The 22,530-nt window shown below is 39.4% G+C and overlaps 1 protein-coding gene across 2 annotated transcripts in view; it reads left to right on the top strand.

The window, feature by feature from the left end:
* The window catches only part of Clint1 (clathrin interactor 1), a 49,606-nt gene that overhangs the window by 24,638 nt on the left and 2,438 nt on the right, over positions 1–22,530 (top strand). Inside the window, exons 4-11 of one of the 2 annotated variants that reach the window (XM_069993920.1) lie at positions 1,215–1,323; positions 2,275–2,439; positions 5,470–5,647; positions 9,101–9,347; positions 10,809–10,878; positions 15,585–15,659; positions 19,582–19,868; positions 21,871–22,021. In XM_069993920.1, coding sequence (XP_069850021.1) covers positions 1,215–1,323; positions 2,275–2,439; positions 5,470–5,647; positions 9,101–9,347; positions 10,809–10,878; positions 15,585–15,659; positions 19,582–19,868; positions 21,871–22,021 — 1,282 coding nt within the window. Of the gene's footprint in view, positions 1–1,214; positions 1,324–2,274; positions 2,440–5,469; positions 5,648–9,100; positions 9,348–10,808; positions 10,879–15,584; positions 15,660–19,581; positions 19,869–21,816; positions 22,022–22,530 lie in introns of both variants that reach the window. The other variant, XM_069993919.1, reaches the window with a different exon arrangement.

Here is a 22,530-nt window from a genome sequence, read left to right as displayed (position 1 = left end):
TAAAAACCAACAGTATGGTTTGTCATAGCTACATAAAATTTCACTTAATTTACAGTAATATTTTAATAGGAGTCAACACCCCAGAATACAATCGTTCAGAATATAATCAGAGATTCTATGACATAGGCTTAAATTCTAATTTTTTTTAATTCTAATATTTTAATTTATGAGCATGTAATTTTTGTCAGATTCCTTTAATTCTGATACCATAGAATGCAGAATTCTAAACAGGAGAGACATCTGCTATTCTGTCCCCACCATATCTCCTCGCAACTCCGAATATATTTTCCAAGGTGACATATTCATATTTGCAGATTTGAAGTTCTGCTTTCAGAATTGCACATCTATGCATTAGTTGTATGTTTTTTGTGTTGCCGATTTCTGAAAACATTCTTTACATTTTCTGTAAAATAGCTTTGTAAAAATAGTTTGGTTTTTGTTTTTTTAAGCCATGGTACTACCTTTTAAAAAAGCAAATGACTTTATAGGATATTGTTTTGTGACTCTCAGTTTCAGCAACTTAGATTTCCATCTATCATTAAGAGAGGTCTGTCCCATACAGAGTAAGTTCAAAATGTATAATTCAATGTGTTGGCTTTTTTTTTTTTAATTTTTTTAGTGTGCTCACAATTGTTGGAGTCATTACTGATATCAGATCATTTCATCCTCTCATGAGGAATTTACATATCTATTAATGGTCAAGCCTAGATTCACATTTTAGGACATTTTCTGAAAAACCTTTTCTTTGTTTGCTGCAGTCTTATACAAAATTCATATCTTTAACCTCAAAATTCACATTTTTATCTTGGGAGAATACTTGGGAGTCTATGGTTATCCAAAAATTCTTCTAATGTTTCTCGTAATTCACAGTTCCATGATGCTAGGAAAAAAACAACAAAAAACTGAGCTATCTTTCTAAAATCTGTTTATCAATTCATTTAGATTTTGTTGAACACGAGAATCACTTGACTTTTTAAAGTTTTGACACATAGTATCTGTTGGATAGTTTATAATTATTTACTGTACTTACTATTAGAGGAACTTCAAATTGATATAAGTGCTAGATTATGTATTTAAAGTTTAATGTAAAGAAAACTACCACCATAAAGATTCTTTATTTGCTAATGTTGGACTTGATTTTTTTATTTAACCATTTAGCAAAGCTCTACCAAAATTTATTTCATTAAATCATTTGGTGCTTTGTATTTCCACAGTCTCTGCTGCTCCTAGCTTACCTCATAAGAAATGGATCAGAACGTGTTGTTACAAGTGCCAGAGAACACATTTATGATTTGCGATCCCTGGAAAATTACCACTTTGTAGGTGAGCAATAGAAAAACCTTATAAGCAAATTAAAACAGTAGTTGGAGTTGTCAGTCACCTGAACCAGCTTAGAAGCTCCTCTGCTCTAATTAGAATGTGACTGTTGCCAGTTGTGTGACGAGTGCAGAATCCAAGACGTGGGGCCCTAGAGTATTAATTAGTGAAGACAAGAACTTGCAGAAAAGACTGGCTAATAACAACAGAACCAACACAACATGAGTGTTCGGGTTTATATTAAAATATGCAATGGAGACCGGTCCCCTGTGGTGTCCATAAAGGAATAGCTTTAATCATATGGGAAGAAAAGGTTAGAGCTCCAAAACACACACATCTGTTTGAAGCTGGGTTCTTTCCCCCTCCCACCAAATAATATTTACTGTGCAGAGGCAGCAAGGCCAGAGTGTGTCGTGAATGTGAAAGAGGCTAGAGAATGAAGCACATTTCAATGAAAGAGGCTAGAGAATGAAGCACATTTCATTTTATAGGTTTTTGTTGAAAGTCTTTAAAAATATTCAGCTTTTCAGCTATACTAAATTCTAATAATTAGTGTCCCAAAGTTGTATGGGGGAAATCAAGACATTTGGGGTGCTTTTCATTAAAATGTTAAAAGTAGTTCTTGTTTTGATCTGTCCCACTACAGTACAATGGGTAGTATTTATGGATGTGTCCATTTCATATGGTCACCATCAGTAATCCTTTTATTGACCACACACAACACTATTTCCTGTGGTCCATAAGTCAAAATCACATTTCAGAATTTAGGATTTGTTGAAGAGGAAATGACCAAGTTAAGTACAAGAATGTGCACCTCTCTCGATTTTATGTTTTTACAATATTGAAATTGGTTTCTTAATTTGTAACTACTTTTTGTTTAGTTTTTCACGTTCTGACAGAGTTTGATGTATTCAAAGTGAATCGTTAAGGCTTTGTTTCTCCCTTATGACTCTTAAGATGAGCATGGCAAGGATCAAGGTATAAATATCCGCCAGAAGGTGAAGGAATTAGTTGAATTTGCCCAAGATGATGACAGGCTTCGAGAAGAGCGAAAGAAAGCTAAGAAGAACAAAGACAAGTATGTCGGAGTTTCCTCAGACAGTGTTGGAGGACTCCGATACAGTGAGTATCAAGGGCAGGCTGCCACCTCAGCATCATCAGCCCTGCGTCTCGGGTGAATCTTTCTTCTCAGAAATATATAGATTACTAAACTATACATGGTAGCCATTTGGGCTCCCATAGCAAGAATCTTGGGGATTCAAGAATATGATTTTCATTGTTAATGGCTAATTAGATGAGTATAACTTGGCATTAAGGTGCAGAGAATAAAACAAGGACACACATCCCTCTTAGGGTTACTATTCTTTCTTAAATGAGGAGCTTTCTCTAAGACACAGTGTATTGTATAGATACATACTTTGATCAAAAGATTCATCTTTTTAATTCAAAACCAATTTAGCTCTATTTTTGGCCCCAGATGGATATGCTTCCTATAAATTAATCTGGTGCCAATCTCTCTTCCTTAATTAATCTCTGTTTAATTTGAACTAGGAAGTGACTGAAGATACTATGAGTTTTTCTTCAAGGTCTGTGGTTTGTTAGTCATTTCCAAAGACTTTTTAGAGCAACTAGAAGCTGTACATAGAAAAAGGATCACCAGTTGGAGGCCAGCACAGTCTTAACAGACCTTGTCTTAAAGAAAAGGAAGAAGTAGAACATTTGTATTTTTGATGTAATAATATAAAAACAGTACACCAGGTGCTTTAAATACAAATAGAAAGAGTCTCATAGCATGTCCCTTAGCCTGACCCAGTCTCGTGTGAGCTTCTATACCACTAGATCGCTTGCATGTATACAGCCGGGCCAGTGCTCTGTACTTTGCAGTGCTCTTCCCACCCATGTGTCAGTTTCTATTTAGATGATATAAATCTGTATGGAGAGCTTGAACTCTTCAAAAAGAACTGTGTAAAACCTTCTATTATTTTGTGATGACCTACAAAACACCTTTATTTACTCCTCTGTTTCCTACCCTCAAAAAAAAAAATGCTTCATTTAGCTAGCTATATAAAAAGAAAAGTTTTTTTTTGTATTGAAGTATCACATAACACTTCATGAAATGGGCAAGAGTCTTCTCTAAAGTGAAAATGTATAAATATGTTTTGGAGTTGTTTGCATATGAGAGTAAGAAATTTGGGGATTTGCCCTAGTAGTCATTTTATTTAGTGATTTTATTTTTTCACTCTGAAAATAGCAATTTAATGTGTTTTTCAGTAGAAATTGCTCTTTGCAACTCATTTCCTCATTCAGCTTGCTTGTACTCCTCTTCTTCCCCCAGCATGATAGGTATTTATATCAAATAAATTTAGTGAGTGAGTGAGTCACACTAATTGCAATATCTATATTAGAAGTAAACAGTCTGTTTGCATCTCATAGTTGGCTCAATCTTTATTAATGTTTTTCAGACTTTGCCACTCAGCTGTAGCTGTCTTGTATGTTTTTTTCATTCTCACATTATATAATATACCAGTATCCATTGTTTTTAGCACTAATTTAGTATGATGTCCACGACACTAATCAGTTTGATGTCATCTATTTTATCTTTCTTGTCAGTTTGCTTCTTTTCAAAATCTAGCTCATCACATTGTAATTGGAATTTACCTACATGCTATTGAAAAATCACTTGTTCTTGAAAAACAATTATGGTTTGAGTTACTATTTACCTTATTTTCGTGTGTGTGTATGTGTGTGTGTGTGTGTCTGTGTGTGTCTGGGTGTGTGTCTGTGTCTATTACTGGGGACCAAACCCAGGGCCTCACCCATACTAGGCAAGTAGGCAGGTGCTTATAGAACTACATCTCCAGGTCCCTTTTTATTTTTATTTTACATCTAGGACTTCCTAATTTGCCCAGACTAGCCTCAAATATGTGATCCTCTTGCCTCAGCCTCCTGATTAACTGGGATCTGTTTTAACTTAATGGTCCCTTCTAGATTTAGTATGTCTGTGTGCGTGCGTGCGTGTGTGTGTGTGTTGTGTGTGTGTGTGTTTGTGCATGCGCACGTGCCCTATATGAGTGGAACCCAGGGTTTCTTTTATGATAGGCAAGTGTTCCTAGTAGGTGCATTTTTTGTAGTCTCATCTTACTGTCTCTCCTGTCCCTGCCCCAGGGCTTCTCAGCCTGCCTTAATTTTCCACCTTTTAGCCCTCACATGATTTAATTCCTTCAAACTCTGGTTTCTTAAGCAGAATTTGGACACAAAAGCAAGAGAGTTCTATTTTGTGTCCATAATTTCTCTCTTGAGTCCCAAGTCCATGCCAACACTAGATTTTACCAGTCCTGCATGTATTTCCCATTGGTCGGACTGGCTGTCACTGCTCTGAACTGCCTGAGCATACTATATGACTCTAATGTGTGCAGTCTTAGGAGACAGAATATTCTCTTTATGACAATTACAAAATGTCCTGCCAAGCCTTAAAATCCTTCAAGTTGGTTTTTAATTTGATGCTAAAAAGTGACGGCTGCTTACTCCTTTGCATCTTGAGACATGAAGTATTGGGAGGGAGGCTGCTGTATGTTTTTTGGGGGAAGAGGTTGTTTATTTGTTTTGAGTTCTTGTCCAGCCAAGCCTTGAACTCTTGGTCTCAAGAGATAAAGTGAGCCTTTGTCCCATTCTCCCTTCCAAGTAGTTTTCACTGATTACAGGCTCTTATACCACCCCTGCCTTACATTTCTGTCTTGTTTTTTTTTTTTTTTTTTAAGACACTGTTACTAATACTAATCTAAAACTGAAAAACCATTGAGACAGGAATGAAGTATATCATATACTAAATGACTTTTGAAACACAAAAGTAATTCCTTTTCTGTTTTGCTCTTTTGTGTGTTGTTCAGCTGCTTCTTGCAGCCGCCTTCCAATGAGGTGCACTAGACTGTGAGAGTTTTCATAAAGAAAAGCTCTTGAACCCTCAGTCTTGCCACTTAGCGACCGGCATGACATGATGTGCCTTGCTGAGATCACGTTGATTCAGCACTGTAGGAGCAGTCTGTTTTCCTTTGAAAATGATTTTATTAGGAGGAAAAGTCTCAGAAATGAGGTCTGTTGACATTTTGAATTTACTGTCCTCAGAGTTGCTTCTTGTTTTAATGTGTTACATAGGTGAAAGATACGACCCTGAACCCAAGTCAAAGTGGGATGAGGAATGGGATAAAAACAAGAGTGCTTTTCCATTCAGTGATAAGTTAGGGGAACTGAGTGATAAGATTGGAAGCACAATCGATGACACCATCAGCAAGTTCCGGAGGAAAGACCGAGAAGACTCTCCAGAAAGATGCAGGTATTAGCAGCTCGTCTCCTGGAAAGAAATGTGTCAAATTTATGCACTTGGGTTTCTTTTTGGGATGATGGTATTGTGTGAAGTTTAGCTTCATCCTCTTCCTCCCCCTCGTCCCCCACTTTCTGGTACTAGAGTTTAAACTTGCCTCACAATTTTTAAATATACTTGTCTAAAGGGGTCTTAGAATCTTAGAAATTGGCCATAAGAAAGTCTGGAATTCTAGGCGCCGGTGGCTCACACTTGTAATCCTAGCTACTTAGGAGGCTGAGATCTGAGGATCACGGTTCAAAGCCAGCCTGGGCAAGGAAAGTCCCTGAGACTCTTACCACCATAAACCAGAAAACTGGAAGTGGTGCTGTGGCTCAAGTGGTAGAGTGCTAGCCTGGAGCTGAAGAGCCGAGGGACAGTGCCCAGGCCCAGAGTACAAGCCCCACGATCGACAAAAAAATTGTTTGGAGTGTATTTTAGGGTTTTCAGTATTGTACAGTTCTGTTGATCTTCACAGATGAGTAACACTCAAGTAGAATAGGTCACTGCCCTAAAAATGTCCTGTGCAAAAACATAGAACAAAGCCAGTTACTAGTGACTCACACTGATAATCCTAGCTACTCAGGAGGCTGAAATCTAAGGTTCATGATGGGAGGCCAGCTGGGGCAGACAAATACGAGAGAAACTTCCATCCAAACAACTGGCAAAAAGTCAAGGGCATGGCTCAGATAAGAGTTAAACATTTTCTGACCTGTAGTCTCATAAATCTTTTCTTTTCTTTCTTTCTCTATCTTTTCTTCCTTTCTCTCTCCTTCCTTCCTTTCTTTCTCTCTCTCCTTTCCTTCCTTTATTTCTTCATTTCCTGTGTGTATGCTGTGGCTTGAACTTCTGGCCTCACTCTCTTACTCCGCTTTGTTGCTTACTACTAGCACTGTACTACTTGAGCCATGCCTCTCTGTAGTCCCAACAGTTTTCAGGTTAATTGAAGGTGGAGTTGTCAGGACCTTTCTGCCTGAGATGACTTCAAACCTTAATCCTGTAATTCTTAGCCTCCTCAGTAGCTGGGATTACAGAGATGAGCCACTGTGCCTCACATAAACTTTATTTTCTGAGGGTAGGATTTTATATAGTTCGACACAAAACAATAGAAATAAAACTCAAGGCTTACTACTTTCTGGAACGTGATCTTTGAAGGGCCAGAGTTTATTTTTGTACATTAAATATGTCTAATTCACAGCTACATTTCTAGCTCCTTTATAAGGAAAGATCACAAATATTATAATTATTAATACTAAGATTTGGGAAACAGTTCCTGCTTCAAATAATCTGTTTTTATCTCACTAGTTTGGTGTATATATTTAACTTGGTTTAGAAAACATAGTGGCCATATATTCTATTGGTACTTCCTGAAGTAGTATAGGGACCAGTGAGTGTATCCTTCCCCTTTAGGGTTTCTTTTCTTGTTTTGTCTCTCCCTTCCCTCTCCCTTCCTCTCTCTCCTTCCCTCCCTCTCTTTCTCCTTCCCTCCCTCCGTCCCTCCCTCCCTCCCGTTTTTCTGGTGGTAGTGGTGGTTATTTCATAGTCTCTCTAATACACGACCTTGATATAGAATATTCAGGTTTAAAAGATTGAAAATATAGCAAATATTAGTGAAGATAAAACACATCAGAGACTTGAAGTACATTTTGAAGTACTTGGAGAGAATAGTTGACTTTTAGACAAAGTTGTGAGTGACCTCTGACATGTTAGCAGGATTTCATTCTTCTTAGTTCATTATTAGAATCAGGAATTCTTAAACAGTGACCACATACAAAGCCTAACACAAAAGAGATCGCTTTGCCTTGGAATAATACTGGACATGAGACAGCTAAGAATGGCAGTTTTATCTAGTGGGTGAATGGTTGGGATCTTAGGTCACTTTTTGTCTAGGTCATTTGTAACAGCTCCTGCCTACTTGTCAGAACTTGTATGTTCCCTAAAATACTTGCACATAAAATTTGCATTTAACCCCTTTGTTCTGTATGGGAAGTCATTCTTTTTCATCTTTTCTATGTGCAAGCTCCAAATTGGTTTATATGAAGTAGAAATTGCTTGAGAGTTCTCTGAGTTAAATTTTATCAGTAATAGTCATAATTTAAAGGAGAAATTCAGGCATTTTATTTTAGGATTTTCATAAATTCAGCCACCTACTCTAAAATTAAGTAATATGGGTAATGGAACATATTTCGTGTCATATTTTGTTTTGTAGTAATGGGGTTTGAACTCAGGGTAGGCAAGTAAGTTCTTATTCTGTCTGTATCTCTTTTTTTCCTACTTGGACTCAGAACAAAAATGTTTTACACTATTAAAACATTTTTAATGTGATCAAAGAAATTTCATAAACATTTTAAATACAGTTGTTTCCATGAAGCAGTTTACATAGTTACACAGTGGTGCAATCTCGTGATAATGTAGAAAAGACAGCAAAATTACAAAGTACATTAACCTCAATTTTTGCATTCACAGATGAGAACTATATTATTTGAGTTTAAACAGGGTAATATATTTTAAAACTACCTATTGAGATTGTGAGTGTGTGTGTGTGTGTGTGCATGCATGCCAGTCGTGGGGTTTGAACTTGGGGTCTGGGCACTGTCCCTGAGCTTTTTTTGCTCAAGTCTTGACTACTTGAGCCACAACTCCACTTCTGGCATTTTGGTAGCTAATTAGAGATAAGATTCTCAGTGATCACCAATTAACTACCAAAACAAAAGGTGCCTAGACTCAGGGACTGGGCACTATCCCTTAGCTTTTTCACTAAGTCTGTCACTCTACCACTTGAGCCACCACACCCCCCACTTCTAGCTTTTTTAGTGGTTGATTGAAACCTAAGAGTCCTTTATGCCTAGGCTGGATTTGAAACTTGATCCTCAGATCTTAGCCTCCTGAATAGCTAGGATTATATGAATGAGCAACCAGTACCTGTCTTTTTGGTCAGTCATGGGGCTTGAACTCTGGGCGCTATTCCTGCGCTCTTCAGCTCAAGGCAAGCACTCTCTCTACCGCTTGAGCCACAGTGCCACTTCCAGTTTTCTAGTGGTTTATTGGAGATAAGAGTCTCATGGACTTTCCTGCCTGGGCTGTCTCTGAACTGTGATCCTCAGATCTAGGTTCCTGAGTAGCTAGGATTACAGGCATGAGCCCCACCTTATCTTAAAGCTTATCTTTAAGCTTTAAACCTACAATAAAACGAGGTATTTTAGACATTTTTGTTTGTAGACCTTTATGATGTACCTATTTATAGCAGTGTTTAGGCTTATGTATTTTTTTGCCATCATTATTCATACAGCTTAAATAACATTCTGTTGATTCCTGTCAAAAACATAGAATGTTAGGCTTACGACATTTGGAATCCAAATCACTGAGGTCTCACTGTACAGACCACCCCAGTCTTATTGTTTTGCTTCCTTTGTACTGTCTTGGTAGTGACAGTGATGAGGAAAAGAAGGCAAGAAGAGGCAGATCTCCCAAAGGCGAATTCAAAGATGAAGAAGAGACGGTGACGACCAAGCACATCCACATCACGCAGGCCACCGAGACCACCACCACCCGACACAAGCGCACAGCCAACCCTTCCAAGACCATTGACCTGGGTGCCGCCGCGCACTACACCGGGGACAAAGCCAGTCCCGACCAGAATGCGCCAGCCCATACACCTCAGCCTTCAGTGAAGGTAAGAAGGGGTCACAGGCCTTGTGGATGAGCGCTCCTTTCAGAATTCCTGCATTAGCCCACTTGGGCGTCCTTGGTCATACTAATGATAGATTGGTTGGCACATGTTACCCAGTCAATAATATGTCTTAGGGGGAAGAAACCTATCCAATTGCAGTGATTTGCACTGTCTATGAAGATAGGAATGAAGGCTGGGCTGTAGCTCAGAGGTAGAGCTTTTCCATGCATCTTGAACCATCATCTTCCAGATCTTGTCCTCCTGAGTAATTAAAGGCATGATTCACCAGTGCTTGCCATAAATACTTGACATTTGTAGTATAATCTTTGTGTGCATATGCACACATGTGCCAATCCTAGGGCTTGAACTCAGTACCTGGATGCTCTCCTTGAGCTTTTGTGCTTATAGCACTCTGCCATTTGAGCCCCAGCTATGCTTCTGGCTTTATGATAGTTAGTTGGAGACTGGATCTCACAGACTTTCTTGCCCTGGGTGGCTTTGAACCCAGATCCTCAGATCTCATACTCCTGAGTAACTAGAATTATAGGCCTGAGTCACAGTGCCCAACTTTAATCTTTTTGTTTATGTTTTATTTTGTTGGGTTTTTGGTGGGGTTTTTTGTTTGTTTGTTTTTTGTTTTTTTAAGAAAGTGTTTTACTGTATAGCACAGACTGGCCTTAAAACTCATGATCCTTCTACTTCAGACTGGAATTGCTTATCTTTCCCTACCACATCTAACTTTGTAGTATAATCTTTTTGTCTTTGTTTCTATTAATTTTAAAATGTTTGGAAGGCTGAAAGTTTTGAAGGTTGTCCAATTGCTCCAGATTTCTTTCAGTTGAAAAATTGAAGAACCACAATGTATAGTATTTTAATCTTCAGTAAGTAATAAAATACAATACAATATAAATACAAAAGAAACACAGTATTTTCCTCAGAGCTCAAATGACCACACCTAGCCTTACAGAGTTTTCCCGTGGTCTCACAGTTCAGTTCTACTTTAAGTGTATGGACTGATCATAGAGGATCTAGGTATTCAGACACTTGGCCAGCACCATCAAGAAGACAAAACTAGGGGGACAGACTCCAGACTTCAGTTTGGAAATTGAATATGAAACAACACACCTGTAATCCTAGAGCTTGGGGACAGAAGCCAACCTGGGCTGTTCTGTGTCAAAACCTTTAGTAGACAAAAGATAAAAAGACTGTAGATGTTAGGGACTTCTGTAGTGCTGCTTATAGAGATACTTCATTTACTGCCTTTCCATATGATTCTACATTAGTTTGTTATTAGAAAACATAATCTATCCTATGTAGGTAGTTATAGGTATTTTGTCTAAATTGGGAAGTAGAGATGGGTAGAGCTGATTTGGAAGGGGTGGGGGCAGGGAAGAAACCAGAAAAGAGGAGAAATGTGAAAACTGGTAGAAATGTTGGCTCAGCCTATTCTGTGTTTGCTTGCAGACTTCAGTGCCTGGAAGCAAGCCATCTGGAGATCTTGTTGATCTGTTTGATGGCTCCAGCCAATCAACAGGTAAGTGTTCCATGTTGGCCTCTTCTTCTTGTTAACCTTGGTGTGTGTCATTTAAAAATATAACCACATTAGTTCTTTCGCAGTTTATATGCTGAATTTTTGTGTGTTTGATATTGAGCCATCGTGCTGATAGTTAGCATGTAGTCATGCATGTAATACATAGTATCATAGAGTATCAGTAATTTCTGACTTCTACAATGCAGTCCAAATAGAACCTCCTTTTATGTGTCTGTGGAAAGCTTTAATGGAGCTATCAGAGAAGAATTAACGAGAAAGGGCAGATGAGCGGAGGGAACTTTCTTCCTCCGTGATCTCAAGATTGGTTTGAACAGACAGAATTATTAAATACCCAACATGCTTCCTTGCAAAGAAAGCTTGGAATGGTTTTCTCTTCTCTAGTGCAAAAAGCAAATTGACTCATTAGATGAAAGTAGCAATTAATATTCATGTAGGAATTAAGAAAGTTTGAGAGAAATCTGGAATATTCTCAACTTAAAAGTTGATTTTATTCCAATATTTTCCAAAGAACAGCTGAATGTGGGTTGACAGCAGAACTATTTTAAAGTTACCTTGTATTTGAAATTATATGCAACAGGTCTTGAAGATTTGCTTCCCCAACCCTACCAGAGTAATTTTAATAACCATATTTTAACTTAAATTCTGCTGTGAAAGTAAATTGGGTAGTAAATCTTTAGTACCTACACATGAGAAAGCGTAAGAATCTGCCGTATTAACATTACTGCTTGGTATGTCACTTGAGTGTCATTTACCAGATGTGCCCATACTTATAACAGTACCATCAAGCAAGAAATGTGGGCACAAACTAGAAAGTTAAGCATATACAGTTCTGTACTGTACTTAAAACTATATTTTCTGGATAGTCAGATAATACATGTATTTAAGCATTTTTTTATGGACAAATCTTTTGGGCTTCTAAATAAGGATTTTTTTTTCTATCTAAACTGCTGTTTACCAAAGATCATGACTCTTTTCTTAGGATGGCATATATATGAACAGTTTTCATTATTTTATAATCGTACTGGTATGGCTATACTGTAATTTACTTAACCAGATCAGTCCCTTATTATGTAGTCATTAGAGTTGTTTCTGTTATTTTTCAAAATTTTTTCTCTTCTGAACAACAAAATACTAGAACCTCTTGAAGTTGCTCAGGTTGATAAGGTGAAAACAGTATTTCATTTTCATTTTTTTGTTAGGTGAGATTTGACCACTTTTAATAAGCCAGTTATGACTTGCCTATTTATGTGCTGTATCCATTTTTTTCCTGTTAAAAGTATTTATTCTTAATGATTTTTAAAAGTTTTTATAGATTTTGGATAATTTTTATCTTAATTTTTTTTTGTATTTTGGTATTTCTGTTAATACATTAATACATTCTTTTTAATACAATAGAATTCATCACATATTAAATTCTTCGTTAAGGAAAATTTCTGTTTGTAGTTGAAGCAGTGCCTAGTCATATTTTTCTTGTTCACAGTATTGCTTCAGAGAATGCATGTTCCCAGCTGGTGGTTGTAAATAACCTCCTTGCCGCCCTGAAAAGGGCAGATGGAAATGGTTCATTTGTAATGACAGCTCTCATGTGGGAATCATGAGGAATCGCTCTTGTGAAAATTAGCAGTCTTCCACATGCGGCAATTTTTGATAGACTCTTTTGTTTACACCTCCTTAGATAGAAGTTATCTGGGAAATTGCTGAAGCCTTTTAAATGTCTGTTCAGACTCAAGCATTGGTAGGAATGTCATACCTGTGAATGTAAGGAAAACTCTCCTGAATGAAAGGGGAATTTTTTTTTAATTTGTGAGACAGTTTTCAGAATTGAAGATGACCTTGTGTTAAAGGTGGTAGTGGAAGCAGGGTAAGAAGAATAGAGAAGTTAGGTCTGTGTCTGAAGTGGCTTCTATTTGTAAAGTATGTGTATGTTTCCATTCTCTACTCCTGATATTCCTTAGTCTCGTGAAACAAAAGTTCTTGTAGTCTGAGTGGAAAATGTTTGCTGTGGATAAGTTTAAAACATCCTTGTGGTAGGAGAAGGAGTAGCAGAATAACCAAAGTTTAAGTATTTGTCTGAAATACAGATTCTTACTCGATTTTAAGCTATGATCTGTGGTGTTCACTGCTTTTATCTGTGACATGAATTTTCTTTGTGGCTTAGACTAGTTATAAGACTCTTTACTTGTTCAGCATAATACGTGACCTATGAATGTGTACCTAGAAGCACATTGACGTTCTCCATTTTTAAATCCCTCACCAATTGGTGAGCCACATCATTTTGTACCCAACAGTATATAGTTCAACACGAAGGAACATGACAGAAAACAAACTTACCAATATTAAGCAGCAGCTGTGGGTGCCATCCATTTGCTCCCTGGTTGTTCTTAGTGAAACCCTGTGTGTGGGTTACAGTATATGGTCATTCACTGGTCCTTTGTACCCCTTATCACATTTTGTCCTGAGCACGTGCCTTTAGGGAAGAGGAGAGCCGAGCACTGAGCTGTTTCCCTTAGAATGAATTTTAAAACCTATCTGGTGTAGTAATGGCAGGAGTGGAGAGTCTGTGGCCGGCATCGTTTTGCTGCTAGGTGAGACTGTGCACACATACAGAGCATGCACCTCTGTAATATGAAGGAATGGAGAATTAGCTGTACCTGCTGAGAGTTGACTTCAATAAATACGCTGAGAGAGAGACCAAATACACAATGCCTCAAACTGATCTGTTCCTTTTGTTACAGCTGGCCGTTTGTTAGGAAAGGAAGATGGTTCTAGTTTAATTAACCCAGTTGAGTGTAGCAGATGGGCAGAACGTCTCGCAGTGATAAGACAATTCAGAAATGGCACCAGATGTTGAAAGCTGTCCCTGGTGGAGTTTGAGTGCAGCCCAGATGTTCCAGTCCCACCTGGCTAGTTTCTGAGCACTGCAGGCTAAGCAGCTGTGATGTAACCTGTATAATGTTCCCATAACACTAAAAACTCCGTAATTGAACTGCTGCTCTAGATTTCTGAGGTTGTGACTCTTGAAATTTTTAAGGACAGACAAAAGTCAGGACAGTTTTAGGTCTTCGGCTATTTCGAGGATAGCTGTTGATAAAAGTAAATACCCAAATGGGTCTATAAGTTAAAGTTTGTATGAGAATGTAGTTAGGAAGGTTTTTTACTTCTAGCTGTACTGGGATTTGAACTGGTGTCCTACCACACACTAGGTAGGCAGTCTACCACTGAGCCACACCTCCAGTTCTGAGAATGTGGTGATATGTGTATGGAGATTGATTTGTGGTCATGATTAAGATCTCACCCCTTTAGTAATATCAGTTTAGATGTAATAGCAAAAATGATTCTTTTCCCACACATTAAAAAGAAAAGTATAAGCCGGGCACCGGTAGCTCATGCCTATAATCCTAGCTACTCAGGAGGCTGTGATCTGAGGATCGCGGTTCAAAGCCAGCCCAGGCAGGAAAGACCGTGAGACTCCTGTCTCCAATACCACTAGAAAACTGGAAGTGGCGCTGTAGCTCAAGTGGTAGAGTGCTCGCCTTGAGCTGAAGAGCTGAGGGACTGCGCCTAGGCCCAGAGTTTAAGCCCCATGACCTACCAAAAAGAAAAAAGAAAAGTATGTAGTCTCTCATGGAGTAAACAGTTAAGGGGAAGTCAAAATCATAACTTTTTCTTCTCCCCATATGTTTAAACTGGCTTTTATAAAAACCAACTTCAAGGCTTTTCCTCAACTTTTTTACTTTTAAACTTTGGAACATACAGAAAATGTACCCCATTTTTCTATATCCACTTCTTTAGTTCTTGCATATTTGTTTTTCTTTATTGAGTGCTAGTAGTTCTATAACATTTTACAAGATGGATGCAAACGTGACATTTGCCCCTGAAGTGCTGTAGCTTCTATCTCCTTATAAGGACATGTTCTGATACAGTATTTACCATTTCCCTAGTGTCTCATCTCTGTTTAAGTACTGGTGGAAGGTGGTTATTACAAAGACCATAGTTAGCTGGATAGACGCTGGGTAGCCTTTGTAGAGGAACTTAGACACCTTCTTTTGCTTTGTGGGGAGGTTGGTACCAGGGTTTGAACTCAAAGCCTAAAGCTTGCTTAACTTTTTTGCTCGGGTAACACTTTACCACATGCCTCCATCTTGGCTTTTGTGGGTGGTAGGGGGAGGTGCGGGCTGGTTCTCAAGCTTGAACTCAGGGCCTGGGAGCTGCCCCTGAGCCTTTTTGCTCCAGGTCAGTGTTCTAATACTTGAACCTCAGCTCTGTGTGTGTGTGTGTGTGTGAGTGAGTGCGTGCGTGCGTGCATGCGTGTGTGTGTGTGTGTGTGTGTTTAACTGGAGGTAAGAGTCTCACAGACTTTCCGGCCTGGACTGGCTTCAAACCTCAACCCTCAGATCTCAGCCTCCTGAACAGCTAGGATTACATGCCTGAGCCACAGTGCCTGGCTCATCTTGGCCTTTTTCTGGTTACTTTTTAGATATAATCTTGAGGACTTTTCTGCCCAGACTGGCTTGGAACCTCAGTCCTTCAGATCTCAGCCTCCTGAACAGCTAGGATTACAGGCGTGAGCCACCGGCACCCAGCTATACGACTACATTTTTGTATGGAGCTAAAAAAAGACTTCCTGAAATTGCTTGGTTTTTCTCTGGTTCTGAGAGTTTAACCTTGTCCTCATTCTTAACTTCCAGGAGGATCTGCGGATTTATTCGGAGGATTTGCTGACTTTGGCTCAGCAGCTGCATCGGGCAGTTTCCCTTCCCAAGGTATGATGGGCCAGAAATGTGGGGGTAGGGAAGCACCATCAGAAGAGCCCATCCCCTCAGTGGCTTCTTGGCTTTTGTCCTTGTGGAATGTGTAGCTCCTCATTCCTAAAAGCTTACCCATAAGGTGTGTACGGATCCAGTGTCTTACATATGCCAGGAGAATTCAGTTGATTGCCCATGTTAGGTTCACTTCCAGAAAATTATACATATTTGTAACTAACTTATTTACTGTCACAGGGGGCTATGAATAAATGTCTTGTTTTAGCAACAGGAAATAAAATTGTTTATATGATTTTTTCAGGAATGAAACTTAGCAACTTTCTAAAGCTAAGAATACTACTACCACTTGTCATGGTTCTTTGTAAAGATAAAATAATGTCCATAGAACTATGTATACACTAATTTTATTATTAATCTCTTTCCCTGTAGGTTATGAAAGGGTTGTTCTGTTTTATAAATGCCAGACAAATTGAAGTTTGAGAGAATATATAAAAATTCAGCTATAGAAATTGTTCTTTTTTTGGGGGGGGCCCGGTCGTGGAGCCTGAACTCTGGGCTTGAGCGCTGTCCCTCAGCTCTTCAGCTCAAGGCCAGCGCTCAACCACTTGAGCCACAGCGCCACTTCCGGCTTTTTTCTTTTTGCTTATGTGGTGCTGAGGAATCGAACCCAGGGCCTCAGGCTTGCAAGGCAAGCGCTCTACCACTGAGCCATCTTCCCAGCCCCAGCTATAGAAATTGTACACAGGGTGAAAAAATGTAAATGAAGTCTTACTATATTCATTACAAGTACAATGATGTTGCTGTTATATTGAACTGAATCTGATTTAGGTTTGTGAGAAGTCAGGAAGAAAAATACATAACCTTAAATGTAGTTTATGTAATTTTGACAACCTACTTTTGTAAATTCGACAAACAGCATTGTTGAGTAATAAATGGTTTCATTTGGGAAATGTTATGATGCCTTCTAAAGGTTGATACCTTACTTTGGGCAAATCAGAATGAAGATACAAACTGCCCCAATTTTACTGACATCCTGTGTAATTCACAATATTTTGTGTATATAAAGTTGCCTAAAGTGCAAATAATTGGAATCTGTATCTGTGTGCATGTGATTAATGTAACCTGGCCACCATTGCACAAGAGGCTGACACTGATGGAACAATGATTAATCATGTCTGAATAACACATGACTCACTAGAAATCGTTTCCTCTCATGATTAATCTTCTGAGGACACTGGATTTTCAGATGGGGCAACCCGTTTTACTCCAGTTCCCACTACTCTTGCTTTTAAAGACCAAGCAAAGGGAATGTGAACACAACATTTACATTGATCCAGCAGCAGGACTTCATGAGTTCAGATTCTGTAATAGAACCAATTGTAAAACTGTGACTGTGGTCTCTTTTGTAGAGGAGACCAAATACATGTTCTATTAAGACCATCAAGTAATGAATATTAGCATGATTTCATATTAAGTTGTTGCTAGAGCTTGGGGATTCTAAGTGAATTACTGTCTCCATTCTAAGGGTCATAGAAGGCTAACCATTGGAGTTACTGTTTTCTTTTGATTTTTAGCATAATGAGGCACAGTGTTGCAGTAGCTGGTTACCAGTTCCCTTTTAGGCCAGACAAATGTAACAGTAACAAGAGAGCAGTGGTAATAAACTTGTGCCAGGCAGTTCCTTCAGCTTACTCCTCACCTTTGCCTTTTTTGTTTTTATTTTTCTGTTTTGTTTTGCCAGTTCTGGGAGGTGAAGTCTGGGCCTGTGTGCTCCCCTTGGAGTTTCATGACTTTCCTGCCCCGGCTGGCTTCAAACTGTGATCCTCAGATCTCAGCCTCCTGACTAGCTAGAAATACAGGCATGTGCCGCTGGTGCCTGGCTTTTTTGTCCTTGTGTTGTGTTGTGTTGTGTGAGGCTTGAACTCTGGGCACTATCCCTGAGCTTTTTTTGTTCAAGTTTCACCTTTGCCTTTTCGGACTCCATTTTGCCATATCTGCCCCTGTCCAAAGGAAGGGCCTACTTACTTAAAAGCACAGGGAACCTCATTTAAACTTTTCCTGTTTTAGTAAGTTCCGTTTCATATGGTCAATATAATATGTGCAGATGTTACATATTCTTGTGTAGCACCAAAGTATTGGCTCCCACCTGCGCTTTCCTGCTAATCCAAACAATAGCAACAAACTTTAGGTAATACTCTATCTCGAATTACTTAGTCTTCATAGTGCACTTTTTTAACATGAGGCACAGACAGAGTGGGTCATTTCCTACAGGTTATCAGTTCCTGTTATCAACTTTTATGTTGAATGTATTCAACCTCAGTTTGTAATTGGAAGAGTAGTAATATGGTTCTATATGTTTCTGGGTTTGTTTTTGGTTGTTGTTGTTTTAACATTATCTATTGATCAGTTTCTCCATTGCTGTGGCATAATAGCCTGAGCCAGATCAACCCAAGAGGAGGACAGGTTTATTTTATTTTAGCTCCCAGTTTCTGTCCCTGCTTGGCCAGCTCTGTTGCTTTGAAGCCCAAAATGAGACAGCAGAACACTATGACAGGGTGCCTCCTCCCTCTTTGATGGCCGGGAAGCAGAGATAAAAAGGCCTGAAGACAAGAATAGTCTCTTCTCTCTTTTTTCTTTTTCTTCTTTTTTTTTAAATTTTTTGCCAGTCCCAAGTTTGAACTCAGGGCCTGGGCACTGTCCCTGAGCTTCTTTTGCTCAAGGCTAGCACTCTACCACTTGAGTCACAGTATCACTTCCAGCTTTTTCTGTGTATGGGGAACCCAGGACTTCATGCATGCGAGGCAAGCACTCTACCACCGAGCCATCTTCCCAGTCCAAGGAAGTCTCTTGAAAGGCTTGTTCCCAGTTGTTCACTCCATCCAACCAGGTGCCACCTCCTCATGAGCCACTGAGTGTGAGCTCATCACTGGATCTGCCCATTGATGAAGTAGCACCTCATGACCCAGTCACCTCCTGGTAGCACGTCAGTGGGGATGAGCCTGCATACAGGAACCCTCGGGGAGCCACAGCACAGGGCTCCCCCTCATCCTTTCTAAACAAATTGAATAGTCTCAGGCTCTATAATGACCATAAGCCCTGTGCAATCAAAGCAAAATGAGCAAGTACTTCTTATAAAAATTGATAAATCCTATCCTTTTTTTTTTTTTTTTATCAGTCATGGGCTTGAACTCAGGGCCTGGGCGCTGTCCCTCAGCTCTTCAGCTCAAGGCTAGCGCTCTACCACTTGAGCCATAGCATCACTTCCAGCTTTTTCTGCTTATGTGGTGCTGAGGAATTGAACCCAGGGCCTCATGCATGCAAGGCAAGCGCTCTACCACTGAGCCACCTTCCCAGCCCATATCCTTAACTTTTTAAAGCTCTTTTCTTCTTTGCTCTTGTGCTTTGCTTTTACTAAATTCAATCTTATGAATTTGGGGTCTAAAAAAAACCTCGAGTATATAAGTGGTAGTTTGGTTTTTGCTTGAACCTTTCAGTGAGTAAAGTAAGTAATTTGAAATCTCTGATTTTACGGAATGCCTCAGCACAGGAAGACTGGATTTCCCAGTAAGAAGCTTAGCCAATTTAGAATTTTCTCTTTACTTTTTGAGTCCCAAATGATTTAATGTGTAGTTGGAAAGTTAATTTAATGTGAAAGCTTGAAGAAAAATTTTGATGGTTGTGTCTGTATGTTACCTACAGTCTGGAGAGATGGATTTTACTTTGTATTTCTAATTTTTTCTTTCCCACCTTGTTAACACTCATGTAATATTTATGAGAAAGAAGAAGGTCCAGATGGAGCTGGTATCTGCAGATGTTAATCTGGACGGACTCCGGTCAACTCCAATTACTTTCAGTCCATAGACTGTTAGGTTTGTACTGTGTTTCAAAAGTTTCATACCCTTTTCTTTCTTTCCATCTATAGCAACAAGTGGGAATGGAGACTTCGGTGACTGGAGTGCCTTCAATCAAGCCCCCTCAGCCCCCACGGCTTCTGGGGGCGAGCTCTTTGGTGGTGCCCCACAGCCAGCACTAGAACTTGTCAGCAGCTCACAGCCAGCCTTGGGTCCACCTCCAGCTGCCTCCAATTCCTCAGACCTGTTTGATCTGATGGGCTCCTCTCAAGCAACCATGACATCATCCCAGAGTATGAATTTCTCTTTGATGAGCACGAATACTGTGGGACTCAGTTTGCCCATGTCAAGATCACAGGTAAGTTATCTGCTTCCCTTGGCAATTGCGACTCATAACTGTTGAGATATTCTTAATGAAAACTTAGTGTAAAGACGTAAAAATAAGCTGGGCACTGGTGGCCTGTAATCCCAGCTACACAGGAGGCTGAGATCTGAGGATCGTGGTTCAAAGCCAGCCCAGGCAGGAAAGGCCATGAGACTCTTATCTCCAATAAACCAATCAAAAAACTAAATGTAGCACTGTAGTTCAAGTAGTAGAGCCCTAGCCTCGAGCTGAAGAACTGAGGGACAGCACCTAGGCCCAGAGTTCAAGCCCCACAACCAACAAAAAAAAGACATAAAAATAACCAAGCCCTTTCTGTGTATCTTTGTACAGATATCTTAGGCCATATTCATAAGTCAGTTTAACAATGAACATTGTCTGAGGCATTGGCCATTCTTTGTGTGTGAACATCATGTGTAAGACACTAGTACTTCACAGCAGCACTGGATCGCATAACCCTATATGGTCCATTATTGACCAAAAGGCCATTAGGCGCAGTGTGTGTGTGTGTGTTGCATCTTGAGTTCACTTTACACTTGTTCCTTGGTATAGACATTGAATTATGGAGGGCAAGGCCTTCTCGCCTATCCTGTGTCTCCTGTGGTTAGATGCAGTATTTTGTGCCAAGAAAAAAGCTAAAAATGATTGAACTAATAACAAGCGGATCATTGTTACTGATTAAAATTGTTTTAATTGTTTTAAGGAAAAGAGAATAGAAGCTGGGTGCTGGTGACTCACCATATAATCCTAGCTACTTTGGAGGGTGAGATGTGAGGGTCATGGTTCAAAGCCAGCCGGGGCAGGAAAGTCCATGTGTCTCTTATCTCCAGTCATCTACCAGAAGGAGTAGAAGCTAATTGGTAGAGCACTAGGACTAACATCCTCTCACCCTTCCCCCAAAAAAAAGAATAGATGCATTTCCCCCATGAAAAGCATTTTAGTAGTAAATCCAAACTGCCTAATGTAGGCTTAAAATGTGGCCAGGTACCAGTGACTCACTCCTTATAATCCTAGTTACTCAGGTGTCTGAGATCGGAAGATTGAGGTTCAAAGCCAGCCTGGGCAGACAAATCTGAGAGACTCTCATATTGAATTAACCAGCAAAAACCCAGAGCTAGAGGTATGGCTCAAGTGACAGAGTGCCAGTCTTGCACAAAAACAGCTAAGCCAGAGTGCAATACTTTGAGATCAAGCCACAGCATCAACACAAAAAGGGAGGAAAAAGGAAAATATGTATTTTGACTTAGGCCATTAAGAATATTTGTGGCACTAATTGCTCTTTTTAATGGGTACAGTTACTTCTTTCAGGTGTTAGGATAAAGGAAGAGAAAAAAGAAGCAGAAAGATGATTGCTTATATAAACAGAAGCTAGACCTAAAATAATTTTAAGATGAAGCCAGTCTGATTCATCACTTGTAATGAAGATTCTTTTTATCGCTGCATTTTAAAATTATTTTTTCCGTTCTTTTCCCTTTTTTTTTCCTGTCTATTTTAATATAAACTGTTTCTGTAGCCACCTGACATCTGTGCTTCTTTCTCCTTTTGTATCTCTTTTCTCGTGAATTGGTCCATATGTGTATCAAGTTCCAGTAGTGTTGCTCACTTCAGGCAGAAGTGTATACAGAGTAAGAAATATTAGACCACGTGAAATATCATTTGCTGCTCAATAATTTTGCCTTGTGAAACATGAGAAATCATATCATGAGTTCTGTTTTGTAAGTTACTACCTTTGTATTTCCTTAAAGGTACACTAACCTTAAGTCAGTAGTTGCCTTGGGCATTTGACACTAATGGTGGCTTTTAGACTTTCGATTACAGGAGAAAAATGATGAGTGTACATACATTAATTATTGTAATGAAATTGCCATCTGATAATCTTTACAGAACAGATGCTTAATTTTTAGAGCATTTTTTTATTTTCCAGCCTTTGCAAAATGTTAGCACAATGCTGCAGAAGCCTAATCCTCTCTATAATCAGAATACAGATATGGTCCAGAAATCAGTCAGCAAAACCCTGCCCTCCACGTGGTCTGATCCCAGTGTAAACATCAGCCTAGACAACTTACTACCTGGTATGCAGCCTTCCAAACCCCAGCAGCCATCACTCAACACGATGATTCAGCAACAGAGTGAGTTATCTCAGCGCTCCCTACTCCTTGTGTATTTCTACTCTGTTGCCCTGCTACCACAGCTGTTTCAAATATTAAAATATGGGAAGGGAAGATAACTGGGCATTCACTTAAGACCTTTTTGCATAATGTTCATTTAATATCCCTCCTGGAATACTGACTGGATTTGCATTCTGCTCTTGGTATAATAACACTTAGCATATTGTGGTGAATGTGGAGGGCCTAGACTATAAAATAGAAAATATTAGTGGTTGGGCTTGGTGTCACTTACCTGAAATCCTAGCACTCAGGAGGATCACAAGTTCAAGGCCAGCCTGAACTACGTTAAAGAGACACTGTGTCAAAAAAGCAAGGCCTGGAGCTGTAGCTCAGTAGTAGAGCACTTGCCTAATACTGTTGCCTTCCCAGCAACCCTCACACCCTACCCCAAAAAATGTTTTCCAAGAAGAAGAAACAAAAATCATCTAATTCCATGGATTTGGGGTTTTTTTTCTGTTATTGCTAAGCAT

Source organism: Dipodomys merriami, unplaced genomic scaffold, assembly GCF_024711535.1.
Source record: "Dipodomys merriami isolate MVZ:Mamm:240054 unplaced genomic scaffold, mDipMer1.0.p SCAF_44, whole genome shotgun sequence".
Classification (NCBI taxonomy): domain Eukaryota; kingdom Metazoa; phylum Chordata; class Mammalia; order Rodentia; family Heteromyidae; genus Dipodomys; species Dipodomys merriami.
The sequence above is the reverse complement of the archived record's forward strand: the minus strand, read 5'-3'. Positions and strand labels throughout refer to the sequence as shown.